General features: G+C 46.7%; 4 protein-coding genes across 6 annotated transcripts; 2 read left to right on the forward strand and 2 right to left on the reverse strand.

Moving 5' to 3' along the window:
- The first annotated feature begins 2512 nt into the window (after window positions 1-2512).
- LOC115768603 (steroid receptor RNA activator 1) lies at window positions 2513-2982 on the forward strand. Its single transcript, XM_030713256.1, has 2 exons — window positions 2513-2730; window positions 2796-2982. Exons 1-2 carry the CDS (start codon window positions 2628-2630, stop codon window positions 2963-2965), a joined length of 273 nt encoding a protein of 90 aa, XP_030569116.1. The 5' UTR covers window positions 2513-2627; the 3' UTR covers window positions 2966-2982.
- Window positions 2983-3115: 133 nt separating this feature from the next.
- On the reverse strand, window positions 3116-4986 carry LOC115768602 (C-factor). The gene is made up of 3 exons (XM_030713255.1): window positions 4618-4986; window positions 3771-3822; window positions 3116-3704 (listed from the first exon to the last, which is right to left on the reverse strand). The coding sequence occupies exons 1-3, from the start codon at window positions 4741-4743 to the stop codon at window positions 3139-3141; spliced, it is 744 nt and encodes a 247-aa protein (XP_030569115.1). The 5' UTR covers window positions 4744-4986; the 3' UTR covers window positions 3116-3138.
- On the forward strand, window positions 4161-9878 carry LOC115768601 (thioredoxin reductase 1, mitochondrial). Of its 3 annotated transcripts, none has more exons than XM_030713254.1 (4): window positions 4161-4403; window positions 7874-8216; window positions 8279-8505; window positions 8574-9877. In XM_030713254.1, the coding sequence occupies exons 1-4, from the start codon at window positions 4382-4384 to the stop codon at window positions 9458-9460; spliced, it is 1479 nt and encodes a 492-aa protein (XP_030569114.1). In that variant the 5' UTR covers window positions 4161-4381; the 3' UTR covers window positions 9461-9877. The 3 variants fall into 3 exon arrangements, with proteins under 3 accessions (XP_030569114.1, XP_030569112.1, XP_030569113.1); XM_030713252.1 differs by lacking the exon at window positions 4161-4403 and adding an exon at window positions 5402-5937 and having other exon boundaries at window positions 8574-9878; XM_030713253.1 differs by lacking the exon at window positions 4161-4403 and adding an exon at window positions 5409-5781 and having other exon boundaries at window positions 8574-9878.
- Window positions 9879-10740: 862 nt separating this feature from the next.
- On the reverse strand, window positions 10741-13905 carry LOC115768574 (NADH-ubiquinone oxidoreductase 75 kDa subunit, mitochondrial). The gene is made up of 7 exons (XM_030713212.1): window positions 13816-13905; window positions 13442-13629; window positions 13023-13354; window positions 12263-12960; window positions 11871-12202; window positions 11314-11808; window positions 10741-11238 (listed from the first exon to the last, which is right to left on the reverse strand). Exons 2-7 carry the CDS (start codon window positions 13622-13624, stop codon window positions 11071-11073), a joined length of 2208 nt encoding a protein of 735 aa, XP_030569072.1. The 5' UTR covers window positions 13625-13629; window positions 13816-13905; the 3' UTR covers window positions 10741-11070.
- Between the last annotated feature and the right edge of the window lie 4276 nt (window positions 13906-18181).

Raw genomic sequence — 18181 nt, forward strand, 5'->3', positions numbered from 1 at the left:
CAGAAGAAGCAGCTGCTAGAGAAGAAGAAGGAGAAGAGGAGAGCAACAACAGCAACAGCAATAGGAACAATGCGCCCCCCGCACACATCCCGCTCGCCGTTGGCCTCTTTGCCGCAGACAATCTGTCACTCGATACTCGCCATTTTCGCTAAGCACCGACTCTCTCTCTCTCTCTCTCTCTTTCTCTCTCTACCCCCCCCACAGCGTCGCTCTGCAACCGCCCGCTATTGCTGTTGTTGTTGTTTCTTTAAGCTGCTGCCCGCTGCGTTGCCTTGTTGAGATTCCCCACACGGGCAGAGAGGCCCCGTTATACGGGCGCAGCGCAGCGAAGCATTCCAAACGGCGATGCCATACAAGTGATCGGTACAGTTGCGGCGGGTAGGGGTAGCACAGCTCTACTGTATGTGTGTGCCTGTAGTGAGCGGTGGTCGGTACGGGGCGGGGTCAGTTAAAGGTGTCGCATGCATAGAACAATGTTATTTAATTTTAACGTACTTTTTATGCTGTTTGGCCTTTGTTTCTGGTTCGGTTTCTTTTGCTGTTGTTCCTTCTTTTTTATTTCGTTTGTGTTACGTGTTTTCTACAGATTCACCCGCTGGACGTCCCCAATCTGAAGGTGGCTAAGCGCAAACCACCCCTGCAATGGGGCAAGTGTTGGAAAGTGTGGCAAAGTGCTTTGCACATGGAGTTGCAATTGCATAGCTCATGGCGGCATCATGTTTCTTAATCAACTTTGCGGCAGGGGGCGCTGGTAGGGGGCTGCTACTCAATAACCTGCCCCAATGATTTCAGTCTTTCTTTGTTGCTTCATTCGCTGCAGCATGTTCCTTGTGTTGTTGTTGTTGCTGCATTTTTGATTTGCAGCAAATGTGCAATCGAGCTGCGCCTAAAAGTAGGCAGCGACTTTTCGCAAACAGCGCAGCCGACCCCGCCCGCGCCCCCTCGCAACGACTGGTCAAGGCACAGCAACTGCCGCACACTAAAGCCGTCTAATAATATTACAAAGTTAGTTACAAGCACACGCACGCAGGGACACACGCACACAAGCACGCACACACATGTAAGACTTCGCTGACGTTTGCCCACTGTGTGCATGTGTGCATGTGTGCATGTGTGCATGTGTGCATGTGTGCATGTGTGCATGTGTGTGTGTGGGCGTCTCCATGCACTGGCCAGCAGGTAGGTAGAAAACTTGACAACGGCAACTTTGTGGGGGATGCGACGCCAGCAGCAAAGCTGACGGCGCAGCCAACGTCAGCGTCGACGGCGACGGCGTCGGCGACACCTGCAGCTATAAAAGCGGCACGACGGCCTGAACATTGTCTCAGTTAAACATTGTTAATTAAGCGACAACAGCGACGAGCAGCTGCAGCCAGCCAAAGAGCAACAATTTTTTTTTTTTTTTTTTTTTGCAAAATATCATCAAAAATATCAATTTTTTTTTTTTTGCCAGTGAATAAAACAAATAAGGATAAACAGTATTAATTTTTTTTGAATAAATTTTTTTTTGCTGTGCTAATCGAAAGTTTGACATGGCCAGAAATGCGGAATATGGCAATTTGTGCAGAAATATATATTTTTGGAATCGTCTAATTGGCTAGCTTTCAATTTTAATTAGGCTGACAGCAGCGAAAGGAAGCATTCGAAGGATTTCAATTGAAAATCAATAGCCGCTGCGACTATTTAATTCAATTCAACTGACAAATTGTCAAACGTTAAAACCAAATACCAAATACCAACAACAACAATTAACAGTTGAGTACAAATTAACAGCCACGGCAGCGGAACTGAACTGACTTAAATATTCAAAACTGGGATTTGGGAACCGAAACATATGTTGGACCCGGCGGCCCATCATCATTAATTCAAGCATTAACTTGTCGAGGACAGGCCTCTGCCGAAAAGCAAATCAGACGATTTTCTCAAGTGTTACAGTGCGTGTGTCCAATACGATAGTGATAGATATATACATCCTGTTTGATATAGATATAATGATACGAGCGGTACTTATTGCAGCTGCTGGCCACTGCACAAGATTAGACTCAAGACTCTTGTGCGTGTGACAGCGGCTATTGTAAGAGACCAAAGAAACAGCAAATATCTAACAATTTTTCCTAATACTAATTGTATATTCTAATAAATGTCTTGCATTGCAGCTTTTTTTTTCTCTCTCTCTCTTAAATACATTTTCAACCCATACTAAAATCCTCTGTACATCGAAGCCCTGCAAATGTTGTTGCCATCCAGAAAATATAATAGGTTTTCACTTTTTGCTGTTGTATAATTTGTGGACAGCAGAAAAAAAGAAAAACACTATTCTTTTGGGTTTCTAAATTGTAACGGTTCTTAATCAAATTAACGTGCAAAATTCAAATTTGAGTGCGCCTTGAAGTTGGCTGCGCGCAAATTGCGCACTCGAACAAAGTCTGCACGCAATTTTGCACTTACATGAAGCTAGCTGCACGCAATTATTGCACTCACATGAAGTTGGTTGCGCGCACAATTCGTTGATATTTATCGAAAACAATAATAAAATTTCAACACTTGACATTTTGGCTGTCCAGAACAGCTGAAAGGAAGCTGCAAATAGGTAAACACAGTCAGCTAACTTAGCGCCAGTGACAGACATGACGCCGCCACCGCCACCGCCACCAACAACTGCAACACAGCCCCAACAACAGCCGCCGCCGCCAATGGGCCAAAGCATTGCACCAAGCGGCGCTTTTCCAGGTAAGTCCCAGCCAGACAGTTATTGCATTAAAGCCATCATAAGCGTATTCCCATCGAACTGTTAGGCTCACTTACGCCCGGTTGGAACGATCCGCCGCCAGTTAGCGCCGACGCTGGCACGGCCAGCGCTGGCAACCGTCGTCCCCGGCTTGATCTGCGCAAACGCGTGGCATATCCCATGAATGGCAGCGGGAGCAATCCACAAGCAACGCAGCCGCCGCCGCCGCCGCTCTGATGTGATCTGGAACAGCAGCCCATGGCTGCCACGTCAGCGCTAGATAATAACGCAAGCTTATGATTTTCACAAATTCGTGTAAGCACCAACAATAATTTACATAGATAGCAACAAAATATATATATATACATATATATACATGATATATGTAGCTCATGATGTTGTGTTCGCCTCTACCAGGCCAGCTGCTCGCCGTTGTACTGATAGAAGCCGCCATTGTGCGACTCGTTCAGCTGGCAAATTGTCTTCACAATCTGCTCGGTGCTGGTGGCCACGTCCAGGGGCGCATTGTTGCCGCCCATGTCAGTGCGCACCCAGCCGGGATGCAGGCTGACGCAGAGTATCTTTTGTGGTGCCAAATCGATGCTCATCGACTTGGTGGCCGCATTGAGCGCCGCCTTGGAAGTGCGATATGGCAAGAGGCCGCCATCCGTGTTCGCCTGTATGGAGCCCAGAATGGAGCTCATATTGATAATGGCAGCCCGCTTCACGCTAAGGGACACGTTCTCGTTGACCTCCGAAGCCTGCTTTAGCAGCGGCAGACAGGCCTTGGCCAGCATAACAGGCACCACGGTATTTGTTTGCAGCGTATCGATCAGATCCTGCTGCCTGGTGGCACCGAAGCGCACAGACTTGGGCGCGATGCCAGCATTGTTGAAGAGCACATTGAGACCGGCGTCTTTGGTCACCTCGGTGATTTTGCCAACGAGCCTGTCGTATTCTTCAAAGTTTCTCAAATCTGTTGAAAAGCAGTATTGATGTTAGATCTCAACTAATTTAAGAAAGCAAACGTGCTTTTTCATACCAATCTCAAGTATATGTATATTAGAATGCTCCTTCGCCAACTTTTTGAGCTCCTGCAAGGCAAAACAATTACAATTTATGCTTCGACTGCTTTTCAAATGTGGCGCCAAGCTCATGCTCACAGCTAACTTCATAAAGTATAATAAAGTATCGATATATTTGTTGTTTGTTGCGATACATCGTGAGCACTGGAAAAAGTGCTGCAAAAGCCGTACAAAAGTAGCGCCAAGTTTACGCGAAGCGGCATTGACGTCGTTGCGTGCGCAAAAAAGCATCGATATATCGATAGATTGTGCTTTCCATAACTGGAAAACGAGCAGCAGCAGCAAAAGCCGACAGCCAAAGCATCGAACCGAAAGCGTAAAAGCAATTGCAAAAAGTTTACCGCTTATTTCGCATTTGCGTTCGCTGGCGAGAGTGTCGCGCAGGGCTAGTTAGTTAACTGTCATTTGACAAAATCGAGTTTGTTATTTTTTTTTTGTATTAATTGCCATTCAAAGTGACCGTGCAAAGTGTGTTCATCTTCAGTCTAACTGAATAAATTTATTGAATATTTGGAAGCAAGTTCTGATCCTGTTTTTTAGCCTAAAACACTTGCCAAGACTGCAAAACATGGCGCCCGTAGACGGTAAAGGTGAGTAACAGAAGTGATGCCACACACAAGACAAGAATATTTCTTGCTGTCTCGCTCGCGTTACGGGTTGCTGTTGCTGCTGTTGTTGTTGCTGCTATTGCCACTTATAATTATTCGCGTAGTTTCGATGTGTAGATGTCGTTGAGACTCTTTAACAACTGACCCTGTGCATGAGTCACCCGTTGGGGCGACATGACTGGACAAAAGTACTTACTGTGGCCTGCTCCAGGTTGCGGCATGTGGTGAATAGATGCTGCGGCGGCTCCGGCAGTGCGTTTAAAGCCTTCACCAGGCCCAGGCCCAGTCCGCGATTACAGCCCGTTATTAAAATCGAGTTCATTTTGTGAAATTGTTTTTGCTTTCCGTTAAGGAAATCTAATCGGTTATTTGCACTTAAGCTGAGGCAACGGGCACAATAAAATGTTGTAGCTTTATACCTGACACTAACGGCGTAAACTGGCTGCTCCACGAGGCGCTGCCTTGACTACACTGCTTCTAATTGCGTTTATCACCACGCCGAACGTCAACACTTGGCGCACTCTTTATTTTTTTTATAACCAAATAGACAAGCGCTTTCACATAGCGGCCGGTGGCTAAGGCAGCTGGTAGAGTTGCCAGCTGCACGCAAAAGAAGCATAAATGGCTGATTAGAGTTAGCTCTATGGCAACTCTGATAAGGGCAACCAACTGTTGCTCCTTCCAGTCGTTGTATTTATGCAAGTTATGTAAATTAATGTTTTTACATTATGTTTGCAACGGCTAATTAGGCAGCTCGGCGACCCTATGACAGGCCGCCATCTACATTGAATTCTCTTTTGAACGCGCATTCGCATACAACAGCTCTGCCGCTGTTACGTGGTGAGCGTCGCTGCCCACACTTTCCAATCGTTCCAAGCGCCGAACAGCCGCCTGACGACGACGACGTCGCTCTTTTTCATTCTGTTTGTCTTCTCCTGTGTCCGTGATTTCGCTAACTAAAACTAAAACCTTGTTAAGAACGCGCAGCGCAATAAACAACTTGAGAATTTCGCCATAGCTTTAAATTTGAGCTACATCTACCAAGTGAATAACTAAAGCGCCGAGGCGAAGCGTGCATGCATATATATATACGGCGATTATCTATACGTATACAACATGTCGCTTACATTGTGGAATTCGAGATTTTCAGTAACGCTGGTGCGCCAGCAGGCGACGATGTTTATGTCGAGTTCGACAAAAACAATCGCTGCAAATAGTTTACACTACACGTTCAATAACAATTCCCAACCACAACAACACCAAATACAAAACCAACAACAACGAAGATATTCAACAACAATAATGAAGCCAATCAACACCGCCTTGCCAGACAAGGGGGCCAGACGAACTTCGCAATCAGGTAACCGCAATCCTGGTAAAACATTGCCACAGGGTCGCAATTCACTCGAAAGCTCGACCAGCGATTCTGGCTTAAATGTGCCGCCCTTTAATCACCCTCATTGCGATAGGCAGGCCATGTATCAGCAGCCCGTGCGAAAGGTTAAGCCACTACGAGGTAAGCCAATGCCACAAGACCGTAGCCCCAAAAGATTTGCAACTCTGCTGATGATCAACGTCTTTCCAACCAGTTGGCAACGCCATCCAATGAAATGGCCGCTTTTATGCTTATAACTACACTCAGCTGCTGCTCTCTCTCTCTCTCTCACTCGCTCTCTCTTACACACACACGCACATATCCATTGTATTTATGAATTTATTATACAATAACTGTTAAGCGCCCCGCGTCGCTACGCACGTACATTATCGAACGTGAATCGATTATTTGCCGGGCAAAAACTTTTATTTTGTGCAGAGTCATGATCATGCAAGTGAAGGGTTTTTTTTTTTTTTTTTTTTGGCAGCAAAGGGCGGCTTGAGGGTATTTGGTAACAACTTTCTAACTCGAGTACTTTTAACGCCAGTTTATCGCACTTCGGTATTTCGCAAGATGCAACAAACTTGACATTTGCCGCTGATAGCGCGAAATGTTCGAGAATATCTTGAGATATTTTGCAAGCACATCCTCAATGCACATACCGATTACGTCATCACGATTATCATTATCATCATGCTCATTAACACATCGTCATTGTGAATGTATCGAACTGCTGCAATCGTAACTTGTTCTATGCCCTTACATTAAGGTTCGCATCGTACAAGTTGACCAGTTTGTGACGCATTCAATTCAGGGGTGGGGTGGGGTTAGATTGTGACTGACTGGCAACGATAACTACGTTACTTTATCAGCAGCACGTAATAACCCCCCCCCAGCCCTCCCCCTCTCTCTCTCACTCTCCCTCTATTCCACGTACCACAATTAATTAGCTTTGGCCTGTGGCCGTCGCCTATTATATATTGTTCTAATGTTAATAAGCCTGAGCTAAAACTCGATAAATGCTGTTCAATAGGCGTCTATATTCATATTTCACAGCGATCGGCATTCTTGCGATTTCATTAAAACGCTTCGATAATCTATGGATTTTATTATTTCCTCAATTCGTTATTCGAGCAGCTTATGCTTATCAGAACGGTTCCGCTCCAATTGGACTTTTGGACAATGGATGATTTATATTTTTAGATATTTCTAAATTCTACAACGTCATTCCGGGTTTTAACATGTGGATATTGCAACATTGATTCAAATAATTCGGAACAGCATCAAAATATAGTTGAAATTTCATTTTAAGCATTTCAATCATGAGGTTTATCATGAAGATAATGCTATATAGTTGACATTGTCACAATTGGATGAAAATCGAGCTATTGATTAGCTTATGTTATCGGGCAACATATATTTATTGGCATCATTAGTTTTTATAGTCACGAATGAAATTAGGAAGGTCTTCGGCCTGATATAATTAATATGTATCGCATGTTTAAAAAGGGTGCGAAATCTGCAGCGAATTTCCCTGTTAGTTTACATAATTCATCGGATTAATATATCGATAAGCTGTTAATCGATAAAGAGATCCTGCGCTGCATATCAACTGGCTGGCAACTCCTTGGCGCCCTCTGCCTGTCGGGCAACCTTGTCCACCTAAACATACATCCCCAATACGAAACGATTGAATCGTTTATTCGTAGCCATGGCAAACGTATTGGATCCAAAGCAAACCGCACATCAAGGCGGGGCTTGCGATGATTGCTCCACTTTGATTTGCACATCGTTAACACATATGTGCATAATAAATAAGCGCGACAACAACAAGAAACAGAGGCTTCAGTGTTCAAGCAGCAATTGCCGGGCAAATGCATCTATTTGAATTTGTGCCCGCCTCGCTGGCGGATGAGCTGCCCGCCGAGGGGCGCAGCATATATCGTTCCGCATATCTGGACATACGACTCCGGAAAAGCGACAAACGCAAGATGCCACGGGGTATCAATTGCCACACACGCTCTTCTCACTGAATCCATCCGTGTCCAGCTTTTGAATGCTCCTCCTTTATTTGCAGGTAACTACGATTATGATCTGGTTGTCATTGGCGGCGGCTCTGGTGGTTTGTCCTGCGCCAAGGAGGCCGTGGCGCATGGTGCACGCGTTGCCTGCTTGGATTTCGTGAAGCCAACACCAATTGGCACCAAATGGGGCGTCGGCGGCACCTGCGTCAATGTCGGCTGCATACCAAAGAAGCTGATGCATCAGGCCTCCCTGCTGGGCGAAGCCGTACACGAGGCAGCCGCCTACGGCTGGAATGTCGATGATAAAATCAAGCCCGATTGGAACAAGCTCGTCTCCTCCGTGCAGAATCACATCAAGTCCGTCAACTGGGTGACACGCGTCGATCTGCGCGACAAGTAAGCGATCCACATCAATCGCAGCTTTCTTGAATCTATATTCATGCTCTTCCCCTTTGCAGGAAAGTCGAGTACATCAACGGCCTGGGCTCGTTTGTGGATCCGCACACGCTGTCCGCCAAGCTGAAGAGCGGCGACCGTACGATTACCGCTCAGACCTTTGTGATTGCCGTCGGCGGTCGTCCGCGTTATCCGAATATACCCGGCGCCGTCGAGTATGGCATCACCAGCGACGATCTCTTCAGTCTGGATCGTGAGCCCGGCAAGACCCTTGTCGTCGGCGCTGGCTGTAAGTGCCTTCCGCTCTTAATTCCTTTTGTTGTGCTTGATCGCTAACTTTTGTGTTCCTTCTCGCAGACATTGGCTTGGAGTGCGCCGGCTTCCTGAAGGGACTCGGCTATGAGCCGACTGTGATGGTGCGTTCGATTGTGCTGCGCGGCTTTGATCAGCAAATGGCTAATTTGGTGGCCGCCTCCATGGAGGAGCGTGGCATTCCGTTCTTGCGCAAAACTGTGCCGCTGTCCGTCGAGAAGCAATCGGACGGCCGGCTGCTGGTCAAGTACGAGAACACGGAGACCGGCGAGATCGATAGCGATGTATTCGATACGGTGCTCTGGGCCATCGGGCGCAAGGGTCTGGTCGAGGATCTGAATCTGCACAATGCCGGTGTGCTCACGCACAAGGACAAGATACAGGTGGACTGCGAGGAGACAACCAATGTACCGCATATCTATGCTGTCGGTGATATTATCTATGGCAAGCCGGAGCTAACGCCCGTCGCTGTCCTGGCCGGCCGTCTGCTGGCACGTCGCCTCTACGCGGACTCCGATCTGCGCATGGATTACGCTGATGTGGCCACCACAGTGTTCACACCGCTCGAGTATGCCTGCGTCGGCCTGAGCGAAGAGGATGCCGTCAAGACGTACGGCGCCGAAGAGATTGAAGTATTCCACGGCTATTACAAGCCCACGGAGTTCTTCATACCCCAGAAGAGCGTGCGCTATTGCTATGTGAAGGCTGTCGCCCAGCGCAGCGGCGATCAGCGCGTCTATGGCCTGCACTATCTGGGACCCGTTGCCGGCGAGGTAATACAGGGCTTTGCCGCTGCCCTCAAGTCGGGCCTGACCATACCCACGCTGATGAACACCGTCGGCATACATCCGACCACCGCCGAGGAGTTTACACGTCTCAGCATCACGAAGCGTTCCGGCCTGGATCCAACGCCCGCCAGCTGCTGCAGCTAAATGGAGCGCTTCATCACAATGTATTTGCGCCTCCCCCCTCCAATTCCCACACACACAACACACACACACGCTAACATCTGGTTGGGCCAACGAATTTGAGAGTTGTTGCCGCTTCAAAGCGATAAAAGTTCAAGTTTTAATTTAGTTTCGATAGTAGCACACACACACACCTACACACACACACACACACAATAGCTCAGCCGTGTCACAGAGGGGGCCCTCTTTTTCCGGGGGGGAAGGAACTCTTGACTTCAGTCGAACTGAAGCAGAGATGGAGATGCCCAAAAACAACCCCCCCAAAGCTTGCCCTGGCAGCGGCCTCTGTGCGGCACGCATCCAAAATTACGAAATTATGTTATATGAAAATGATGATTAAATAATAATAAATAAATAAATCTGTATTTTTACGGTAAACAAAAAAAAAAAAAAACAAATATAAGCTTTTCATTCACATACAACAAAACGAACTCGTGTATTAATGTGATTGAGAAGATCGGGCATATGTCGCCAGTTATGAAATCTATATCATTTTTGGGTGGGAACGAGGGAAGGTATTCAAAAGTTGCACATTTCTGGAGCTGCTCGGACTATACGAGAGCCTACATATGCAATTAGGTATAGAGAGCAGAAGGGCCTCATCGATACTGATCGATTTTGTGGAAACGGAGCGAGTTATCGATAACTGGAAATAAAATCGATCTAATCTTTGAGCTCGTCGGACTCATAGCTGGGGACTAGGAGACATGGCCAGATCGGGACGCAGCTCGATATAGATATAGATAGGGTATACAGATATATGCTGTATACAGCTCGAGGTCTAGAATATCTAGTTAATTTATGCTGAATACACAGAAATACTTAAAACTCATCCAATGAATCATCTGCTTTATGATACTACTCGGACTTCAAGACAGCATAAGAAAGTCGGATATACGAAATGATAGATGATCGAGTAATAGGGTTTATATAATCCAATTTCCTAAATTCTACTTCCTCCATTTCGTACACCCTTTACGAATTGGAGCACTTAAGCAATCCGAATATATATACCCTACCTATATGTTACGTCATGTTATACCCCCTAAAACAAAGCATTATAAACTCGCCCGAACGGAACCTTATAGTATATGATATTTTTATATATATATTTGAAATGTAGCTTTTCGCTAGTTGGCAACCGATTAGAAGAGTGCAAGGGCTGAGCACCAGAACGAGAAGTCTATATAATTAAAGTGTCTAGTTTATAGCTCGTATCTACGTAAGAATTATAATAACTTGTATATGTGCATACAATATATATATCGCGCATTTAACTATATTTCACGTTTATTTTGGATTCCTTTTCCTATTTGCGTATTGTTTAGCTTCTTTTCAACAGACTCAATGACATTTACCAAGCGCGCACCCGCTCCGCCCTCTGCACAATTGTTTTAATTACATTTTCTTTTTCTTTCATTCTTGTTTTGCATTCGCCTCCCGCTGCTCGCCGCTGGCCAGGATTTGAGTATACAGCAAAAAGTGTTTGCATAAGCATTTAGACAAAAAAAAAACAGCATTAATTATTTAAGATTTATGTGCTACAGGCCAGTATCAGATCAGAATTGGGTCGCTTAGATGGCCGCACACTGCTTGGCCGCCTCGTCCTGGCGCTGCTGCTTGTTGACCGCCGATATGCACTTGGCCATGGTGGGCGAGGCGCGCGATATGGCATCGGTCATGAAATAGTCGCGCAGTTCCTTTTGCTTCACATCGATGGGCGTGCCGCTGATCGATTTGCTCTGTTTGGATTGGCAGACAAATGTTTGGTTTAGTTGTGTTGTTTTTTTTTGTTGAAAATATGCTTGGATACTTACGGGTGTGGCCGGTGCGCCTGCTTCGCTGCCGCCCGCCGGCTGCAGTTGGCCGTAACGCGTTAGATGTGGCGCAATGCTGTCGAGACGCGAGCGCAGCTCGTCGAGCGTGTCGTAGGGCAAGGGTGTGCCCACCACTTCGGACAGAGCGCGCAATATTTTCCAATCTTCGCGTGCCATGCCCGGCGGCGAGACGCCCGGATGTGTCTGCTGTGACCTGCCCTCCGTGTTGACATAGGTCGCCTGCTTCTCGGTGTACGCGGCGCCGGGCAGCACAGCGTCCGCAATGGACGCACCATTGTCGCCATGCGAACCAATATACACAACGAAACAGTCCTTCGGCAGCTGCTCGCGCGTTATCTTGCCGGCATCGGCGTTCAGCAGGAACAGCACCTTGGGCTGCGACTGTAATGCGCGCTGCACGCCCGGCTGGTAGCCCACATCGAAGGCGCCCACCTGCGCGGCGCTGTTGTGCAGCACATTGAAGGGATTCCAGTCCTGCAACAGAAATTGTAATATGTTTTACTAGTTCGACACGAACATGGGGACCCGCTACTCACAGGCTTCTTGAGCTTCTGACAGTACTCGGAGATGGTGGCATGAATGGCAGCGCCATCGGGTCGCTCCAGGACATCGACACCAATGATGATGGCCGGCTTCTTGGCGCCCTCGAGCACCTTGGAGAAGGCATGCGAGCCGCTGCACACGTCCTTGATTAGGCTGGCGTCCGAGCCCAAATTGTCGTGCTGATAGGACAGATCAATTTTGGGCCCAATCGAGGCAATCTGCAGCTCGTTGTGAACGTAGGCCTTGCGCAGGCGCGTATTGACCAGCGGCGCCTCGTAGCGCGGATTGGTGCCCACCAGCAGCACAGCATCGGCCTGTTCCAGACCTAAAAGCAAAACGCAAAACGTCGTAAATACAAGTGACAGCAGAAAGGAACAGCACGTACCTGCAATGGTGCTGTTGAGCAGATAGCTGGAGCGCACATCGATGCCGCTGCCCTTGATGAAGTCCTGTTCGGTGACCAGTTGGTTGCCGTCCAGCCGATTGACCAGATCCTTGAGCGCCACCATGGCCTCCACATCGGCAAGCTGGCCCGCAACGCCAGCTATTTGGCCGTTGGCCTTCTTCAGCGCTTTGGCGACGCTGATGAGCGCGCCCTCCCATTCGACGGCCTGCAGCTCGCCGTTGGGCATGCGCACCATGGGCGCGACCAGGCGCTGGCGCTTCAGGCCATCGCAAGCGAAGCGCGACTTGTCCGCCAGCCACTCCTCGTTGACGTCCTCGTTCTCGCGTGGCAGAATGCGCAGCACCTCGTTGGTGCGTGTGCTTACCACAATGTTGCTGCCGACGGCGTCGAGCACATCGATGCTGTCCACCTTGCGTATCTCCCAGGGGCGTGCCACAAAGCTGTACGGTTTGTTGGTGAGCGCGCCAACGGGGCACAGATCGATTACATTGCCCGACAGCTCGGTAAGGAAGAGCTTCTCCACGTAGGTGCCAATTTGCATATCATTGCCGCGTCCCGTGGTGCCCAAATCATCGACGCCAGCAATTTCGGAGGCGAAGCGCACACAGCGTGTGCAGTGAATGCAGCGCGTCATCACTGTCTTGACCAGCGGCCCAATGTCCTTGTCCTCCACAGCACTAAACGGCGAGCAGAGCAAGAGTAGAGCAGGGATTATATTTGGAGCTGTGGCAGAGCTTACCGCTTGCCCGTGTAGTTGATGTCCGTGAAGCGTGAACGATCGGAGCCAAAGGCCATGGCCTGATCCTGCAGATCACACTCGCCGCCCTGATCGCAAATGGGACAGTCAAGCGGATGATTCATGAGCAGAAACTCCATGACGCCCTCGCGCGCCTTGCGGGTCAAATCGGAATTCGTCTTGATGCGCCAGCCCTTCATCACGGGCATGGCGCAGGCGGCAACAGGCTTGGGGCTCTTCTCCACCTCCACCAGGCACATGCGGCAATTGCCAGCCACGGCCAAGCGCTCGTGGTAGCAGAATCTCGGAATCTCGACGCCCACCTCGGCCGCAGCCTGCGCGTTTAGAGAAGAGAGAGGGAGAGAGAGTGGGGCGTGTTCTTTTGTATATTACTTATAAAGCGTGTGCTCGAGTGTGCTCACCTGGAGCACTGTGGTGCCCGGCAGAACCATAACGGGTATATCATCGACAAAGACTTCGATCTTCTCGGGCGCCTTGGCCGGCGTTTGGGCCATGATCGCGCTGGTGCGGACCGCTCGGCTGGCGATTTGGTGTGTGGGTGAGCCGAGGGCGCCCAGCGCCTTCACAAGCGGTGCACGTATCATATTTTCTGCAACAAATCAATACACAAACAACAAATTGGCAACAACATTCAATTTACGGGCAATTACATAAGTTGCTAGCAGGCCGAGCGGGCACTTTCTTGGCCATATATCGATTTGAGGCAGCCCTATGCAGCCAAGCGCTTACCAGTTAAATAATAATACGTCAAGTGCCAGGCGTAAATAAAACTTACCGATATGCTAGAAAATATTTAGCAGCGCTACAAATTAATTTTAATGCCGAGCAGACAACTTTTTTTTATCGCTTTTGACAGTCGCAGTGTAACAGCGGACAGGGTTGCCAGCTCTCCGTTTGACAGCTGACTAATGCGCGGCGCATTCAAATGGCAAATATCTAGTATGCTGTTCACAGTCCACAGGAGCGAGGGCCAAGCAAGGGTTTACAAAAAACACAGCACTACAATAATATTCAAGTGAAAATTAGCTTATTTCCAAGTAGCGATATTTTACTTAGCCCAACGTCTGGTACCTAGCTTTATTTAAAAGTAATTCTAATAATTTATGATTTTAACCTGTTCCAATAGTAATAATACTAAAAATACCAAAATAAAATTTCTTGCAGCCCTTGTCAAACAGCTGTTCACAGTTTGTTTTGTTTACTTGTTTCGTGGCCTTTGCCATTCGCATGTCAACGGCGGCGCGTGAAAAACCCGTTTGATTTTCAATTTGAAATTTAAATTGTTATTTCAAATAAGGTTTGCGTTGCGCTGTGCTGCCAGCAATGCATGCGTCAGCATTAAAAAAAAAAACAACAACAACAATGGACAATAGGCCATGCTACCTGGCCACACATCGTGGCACCATTCATTCAGCTGCGAAATGTGAGCGGCGTTTAACAATGTTGGCGCCACACACACACACACACACGCACGCACACATGTGTGGCGTCACACTGATGCGACGCCAGGCGGCGCCACAAGTGAGATTTCATGATTAGAGATCTGAGAGTCACGCGAAAAAAAAATCACACACAAAAACACACACACACACAGATGGCAAGGATGATGCTTGGGAGGTAGCCATGTGCACGCACGCGCGCGCGTGTGTGTGTGTGTGTGTGCTTGTGCCAACGCACGATTTGTGGCTAGTCTGGCGTCTGCTGCCTGGTAATCAGATAAAAATATATTATGACGTACCAGACCGACTTTTCATTGTTAATTGAGCGGCGTTGGCGGCGCAAGCATCACCGGCAAAAACCTTTCTGGCCAAGCCGGGGCCGAGAGACCGGCCCTGAATGATTTGAGATTGAGACGTGCTTGATATCTGTTGGCATCGGTAACGGCGACGACGACGTCGGTAGCGTCGGCGTTGGCGATGCTGCGCGTCGCGTCTTTGGCTGGCGTCTGCTGGCTGTCGCGTCGCTTCGCGTCGCGCCTCTCCGTGCATTGCTCTTATCTTGTATCTCAGCATTTCGTATGTTTGTTGCTGTTGTTCCTCCTCACATTATCGCATTTGTATCTGCTGCCGCTGCCGCTGTTCCAGCAGCAGACGTGTCGCCACAATTTGCCGCCACCGCTTGGCGCCTAAAAATCAAACGGGGCGCCATATAACAAATTTTTAAAAATAACGTGCAACGACGTCAACGCTGACTGCGACGCCGACGCCGACGTAGACGTAGACTAATAATGTGATTTGTTCTCCTCGTGGCTATTTTTGCGCGCCACGGCGCATTGTTAATGATCTTCTGCAGCGCGGATCGTCTGCAGTTTTTTTTTTTGCGCTTACAATGTGATAATTTCCAACAATTTACTCCCCTTTTTGCGCCGCTGGCGCTTTTGTGCATTTAACGGTGTCGTCCTTGACTGCGACGCGGCGCCGCCTCGTCGCTGTGCGGCAGTTTCTGGAACTGGAGCGAGATAAGGCAGCAATTTCTGCGCATCATAAAGAACAGAAGAAGAAGAAAAACAAAACGACGAACATGAGATATGCATGATATGATTATAATTACATATATTGCAAACAGTTGCCTTGCTGATAGCGCCACGCACAACAACAACAACAACTGCAGACAGAGTCGCATGATGACAATGCTGATAATGGGCCACAGCGCAGCGACAGGGTCACTGCCAGCAGCGACGCCGACAGCGGCAGCGGCAGCAGCAGTCGCATTTCCTTTTTGGTGGGGTGTTCGCTGGGGGTCACATGCAGCTGGCGCGGCAATAAGACGCCGACGTTGACGCCGCTAACTCCATTCAGTGAGAGCGCAGCAAGAATCACTCGTGTCGCGCTCGCACGTTCGTTCGTTCGTTCGTTTTGCTGGTTCGCTCGTTGCGCTCGTGCGGCCCGGCACTGGTTCGGCTCATTGGGCTCCGGCTGTGTCTGTGGCTTTGGGCTGGCTCCCCAATCTTTCCTTTCAATAAAACCAGTGCCCGCTTGCAATTTTCACTTAGTTTGAGTCCGAACGGCGACTGCGCCGGCGTGTCCGAGTGTGTGTGCGTGAGCGTGTGCGTGTGTGTGTGTGTGAGAGAGAGTGTGCGCGCGTGCGCGTGCAACTGTGTGCACAAGCTCGAATCGACGCGCATTGTATTGAAATTGAAATTGGCATCGATAAGAGATCGGCAAAAAATAAATAAGAAATAAGAAAAAAAAACGCGCGCAATCGCTTTAATTTTTAATGGATTTTTCGGAAATTGATTTAATTTCGTGCAATTTTCGTTCTCATAACAATTTTTTTGTTTTTTTTTTGTTTGTTTATCAGCGCGTGTGGCGCATGCGCAACAAACAACAACAACAACAACAACAAGAAGAAGAAGTGAGCAAAAGAACGGAAACAGAAACTAAATCAATATTGAAAATCGCTTAGTCATCGCGGGCGCAAACATATTAACTCTCTTGTTGTTGTTTTTTTTTTTGTTTTGGGAAGTTTTTTTTTTGTTTACCTTTTTTGTGCCTGGAAGAATACGGCGACGACCCAAAAACGCCCGGCGTTGCCCGCAGCATTTACCTGACATCATTATCAACATCATTATCGAGCATTATCATCATAATTACAATCAGCAAGAACGTCGGTATTTGCGGTTGACATCTTAACGGGCTTCATTCAGAGCAAAAACAAAAACAAAAACAAAAACAAACCCAAACAACAACAACAACAATCTCAGCAGGGGTGAGTACTCGGAACGCCCTCCAAGCACAATCATAGATTCATTATTATAAATATTATATGCAATGTTGAAAACAAATTTCAATTTCTACTCAAAATGAGTTCACAAAAAAACAAAAATTTGCGCCGATAAGTCGAACGGGCGGGCGAGATAAATTTAATTGGAAATTAAAAAAAGGTACACATTTTACTCAAATTAAATAAAAGATTTCTCATGTTAATATTTTTGTGCAAAAATTTGAAATGGAAAACAGTTTTGAATTCAATACAAATTACTCACATTTTTTATACAAATTATAACATTTTAGTCATGGAAATTCATTTTTACTCAAATTAATTTTAACTTAACGAAGAACAAGAATAGAAAGAAAGTGTAAAAAATAATATAAAGAGAATAGAATAAATAATATTTTTTTTTTTTGTCTTCATATTTCCATCTGAAAAAGTTATCTCAGATTTGTATGTTAATTTGAATTTTCCTGAAAATGTTTTTGTTGCTGAAACTTTTTTCGCATTAAAATCTAAGAATTCTTACACAATTTTCCTGGGAAGAAATCTTAGGAGCGATTATTTTGCACAAAGTTGAAATTTTTAACACAAGCTACCGAGAGAATATCTATAAAAATCGTAATGTAATTTTTAGAAAATTCATTCATTTGTAAATTAGAAATTCAAGTAAGTAAAAACAAGAAAGTAAGGTTATCTTTGTCAGATTGAAGATTAAATATCCTTGTGGATATATAGGAAGATCGTGAATCACGTCAAAGCTGAGTCTGATCAACATAACTTGAAGAACAGCCAAGTTTCCATATAAAAACTATTTTTTCGCGCCATGCTTCCTTTGGAACTATGATGATATAGAAGTCCGATCCGGCAGCTTCAAGTTATATTTAGACGTAGTTGGCTATATCGATCCGACTTTGGATACATGGAATACGTACATATTTTCAACTTTTCTCTATAGAGAAAAGAATCAATTGGGAGAGAAGGAATTGGCAGAAACACAGGAAGTAGAGTGAAACGAAGCTTTATGCAAATTCGACTTAAAACAAGCGCAAAATAGCTTGAAGCAAGCAGAAAAGTCTTAAAACTTAAGTATGTATATACGATATATAACTTTGTCATGAAAAAACTGGAGACATCTCCAACTCTATAGGTTATACATATATATTTATTGGATGCCTCAAGACTTTTCATTCTTACTTCAAGTTATTTAGAAATTATTTTAAGTGCAATTTAAAGTTTTTTCGTTTGTTCCTGCTAAAGGATTCTTAGAGTTTCAGCTGGAAAAAAATGCAGATAAAAGTTAAAAAATCAACAAAAAATTCTCTGTTGCTCATTTTTCACATTTGTCCAAGAAGCTGTCCGTTCTGTGGAGCTTTCACTGTAGTACATTGGGCCGTGCGGTCAAATTATTTCCAGAGAGTTACGATTGC

The sequence above is a fragment of the Drosophila novamexicana genome, unplaced genomic scaffold (assembly GCF_003285875.2).
Source record: "Drosophila novamexicana strain 15010-1031.04,08,12 unplaced genomic scaffold, DnovRS2.1 tig00001842-arrow-arrow-pilon, whole genome shotgun sequence".
Classification (NCBI taxonomy): Eukaryota; Metazoa; Arthropoda; class Insecta; order Diptera; family Drosophilidae; genus Drosophila; species Drosophila novamexicana.

What these genes read in the sequence shown, in the direction of transcription:
- LOC115768601 (XM_030713252.1), top strand. Translation starts at nt 5,538, where the DNA reads ATGTCGCTTACATTGTGGAATTCGAGATTTTCAGTAACGCTGGTGCGC. An exon ending in AAAGGTTAAGCCACTACGAG is followed by an intron (nt 5,938 to 7,873) that starts GTAAGCCAATGC and finishes CTTTATTTGCAG; the next exon opens with GTAACTACGATTATGATCTG. An exon ending in CGCGTCGATCTGCGCGACAA is followed by an intron (nt 8,217 to 8,278) that starts GTAAGCGATCCA and finishes TCCCCTTTGCAG; the next exon opens with GAAAGTCGAGTACATCAACG.
- LOC115768603 (XM_030713256.1), top strand. Translation starts at nt 2,628, where the DNA reads ATGACGCCGCCACCGCCACCGCCACCAACAACTGCAACACAGCCCCAA. An exon ending in ACCAAGCGGCGCTTTTCCAG is followed by an intron (nt 2,731 to 2,795) that starts GTAAGTCCCAGC and finishes TCGAACTGTTAG; the next exon opens with GCTCACTTACGCCCGGTTGG.
- LOC115768574 (XM_030713212.1), bottom strand. Translation starts at nt 13,624, where the DNA reads ATGATACGTGCACCGCTTGTGAAGGCGCTGGGCGCCCTCGGCTCACCC. An exon ending in ATCAACTACACGGGCAAGCG is followed by an intron (nt 12,961 to 13,022) that starts GTAAGCTCTGCC and finishes CTCGCCGTTTAG; the next exon opens with TGCTGTGGAGGACAAGGACA. An exon ending in GCTCAACAGCACCATTGCAG is followed by an intron (nt 12,203 to 12,262) that starts GTACGTGCTGTT and finishes TTTTGCTTTTAG; the next exon opens with GTCTGGAACAGGCCGATGCT.
- LOC115768602 (XM_030713255.1), bottom strand. Translation starts at nt 4,743, where the DNA reads ATGAACTCGATTTTAATAACGGGCTGTAATCGCGGACTGGGCCTGGGC. An exon ending in GCAACCTGGAGCAGGCCACA is followed by an intron (nt 3,823 to 4,617) that starts GTAAGTACTTTT and finishes TTTGCCTTGCAG; the next exon opens with GAGCTCAAAAAGTTGGCGAA. An exon ending in TATACATATACTTGAGATTG is followed by an intron (nt 3,705 to 3,770) that starts GTATGAAAAAGC and finishes GCTTTTCAACAG; the next exon opens with ATTTGAGAAACTTTGAAGAA.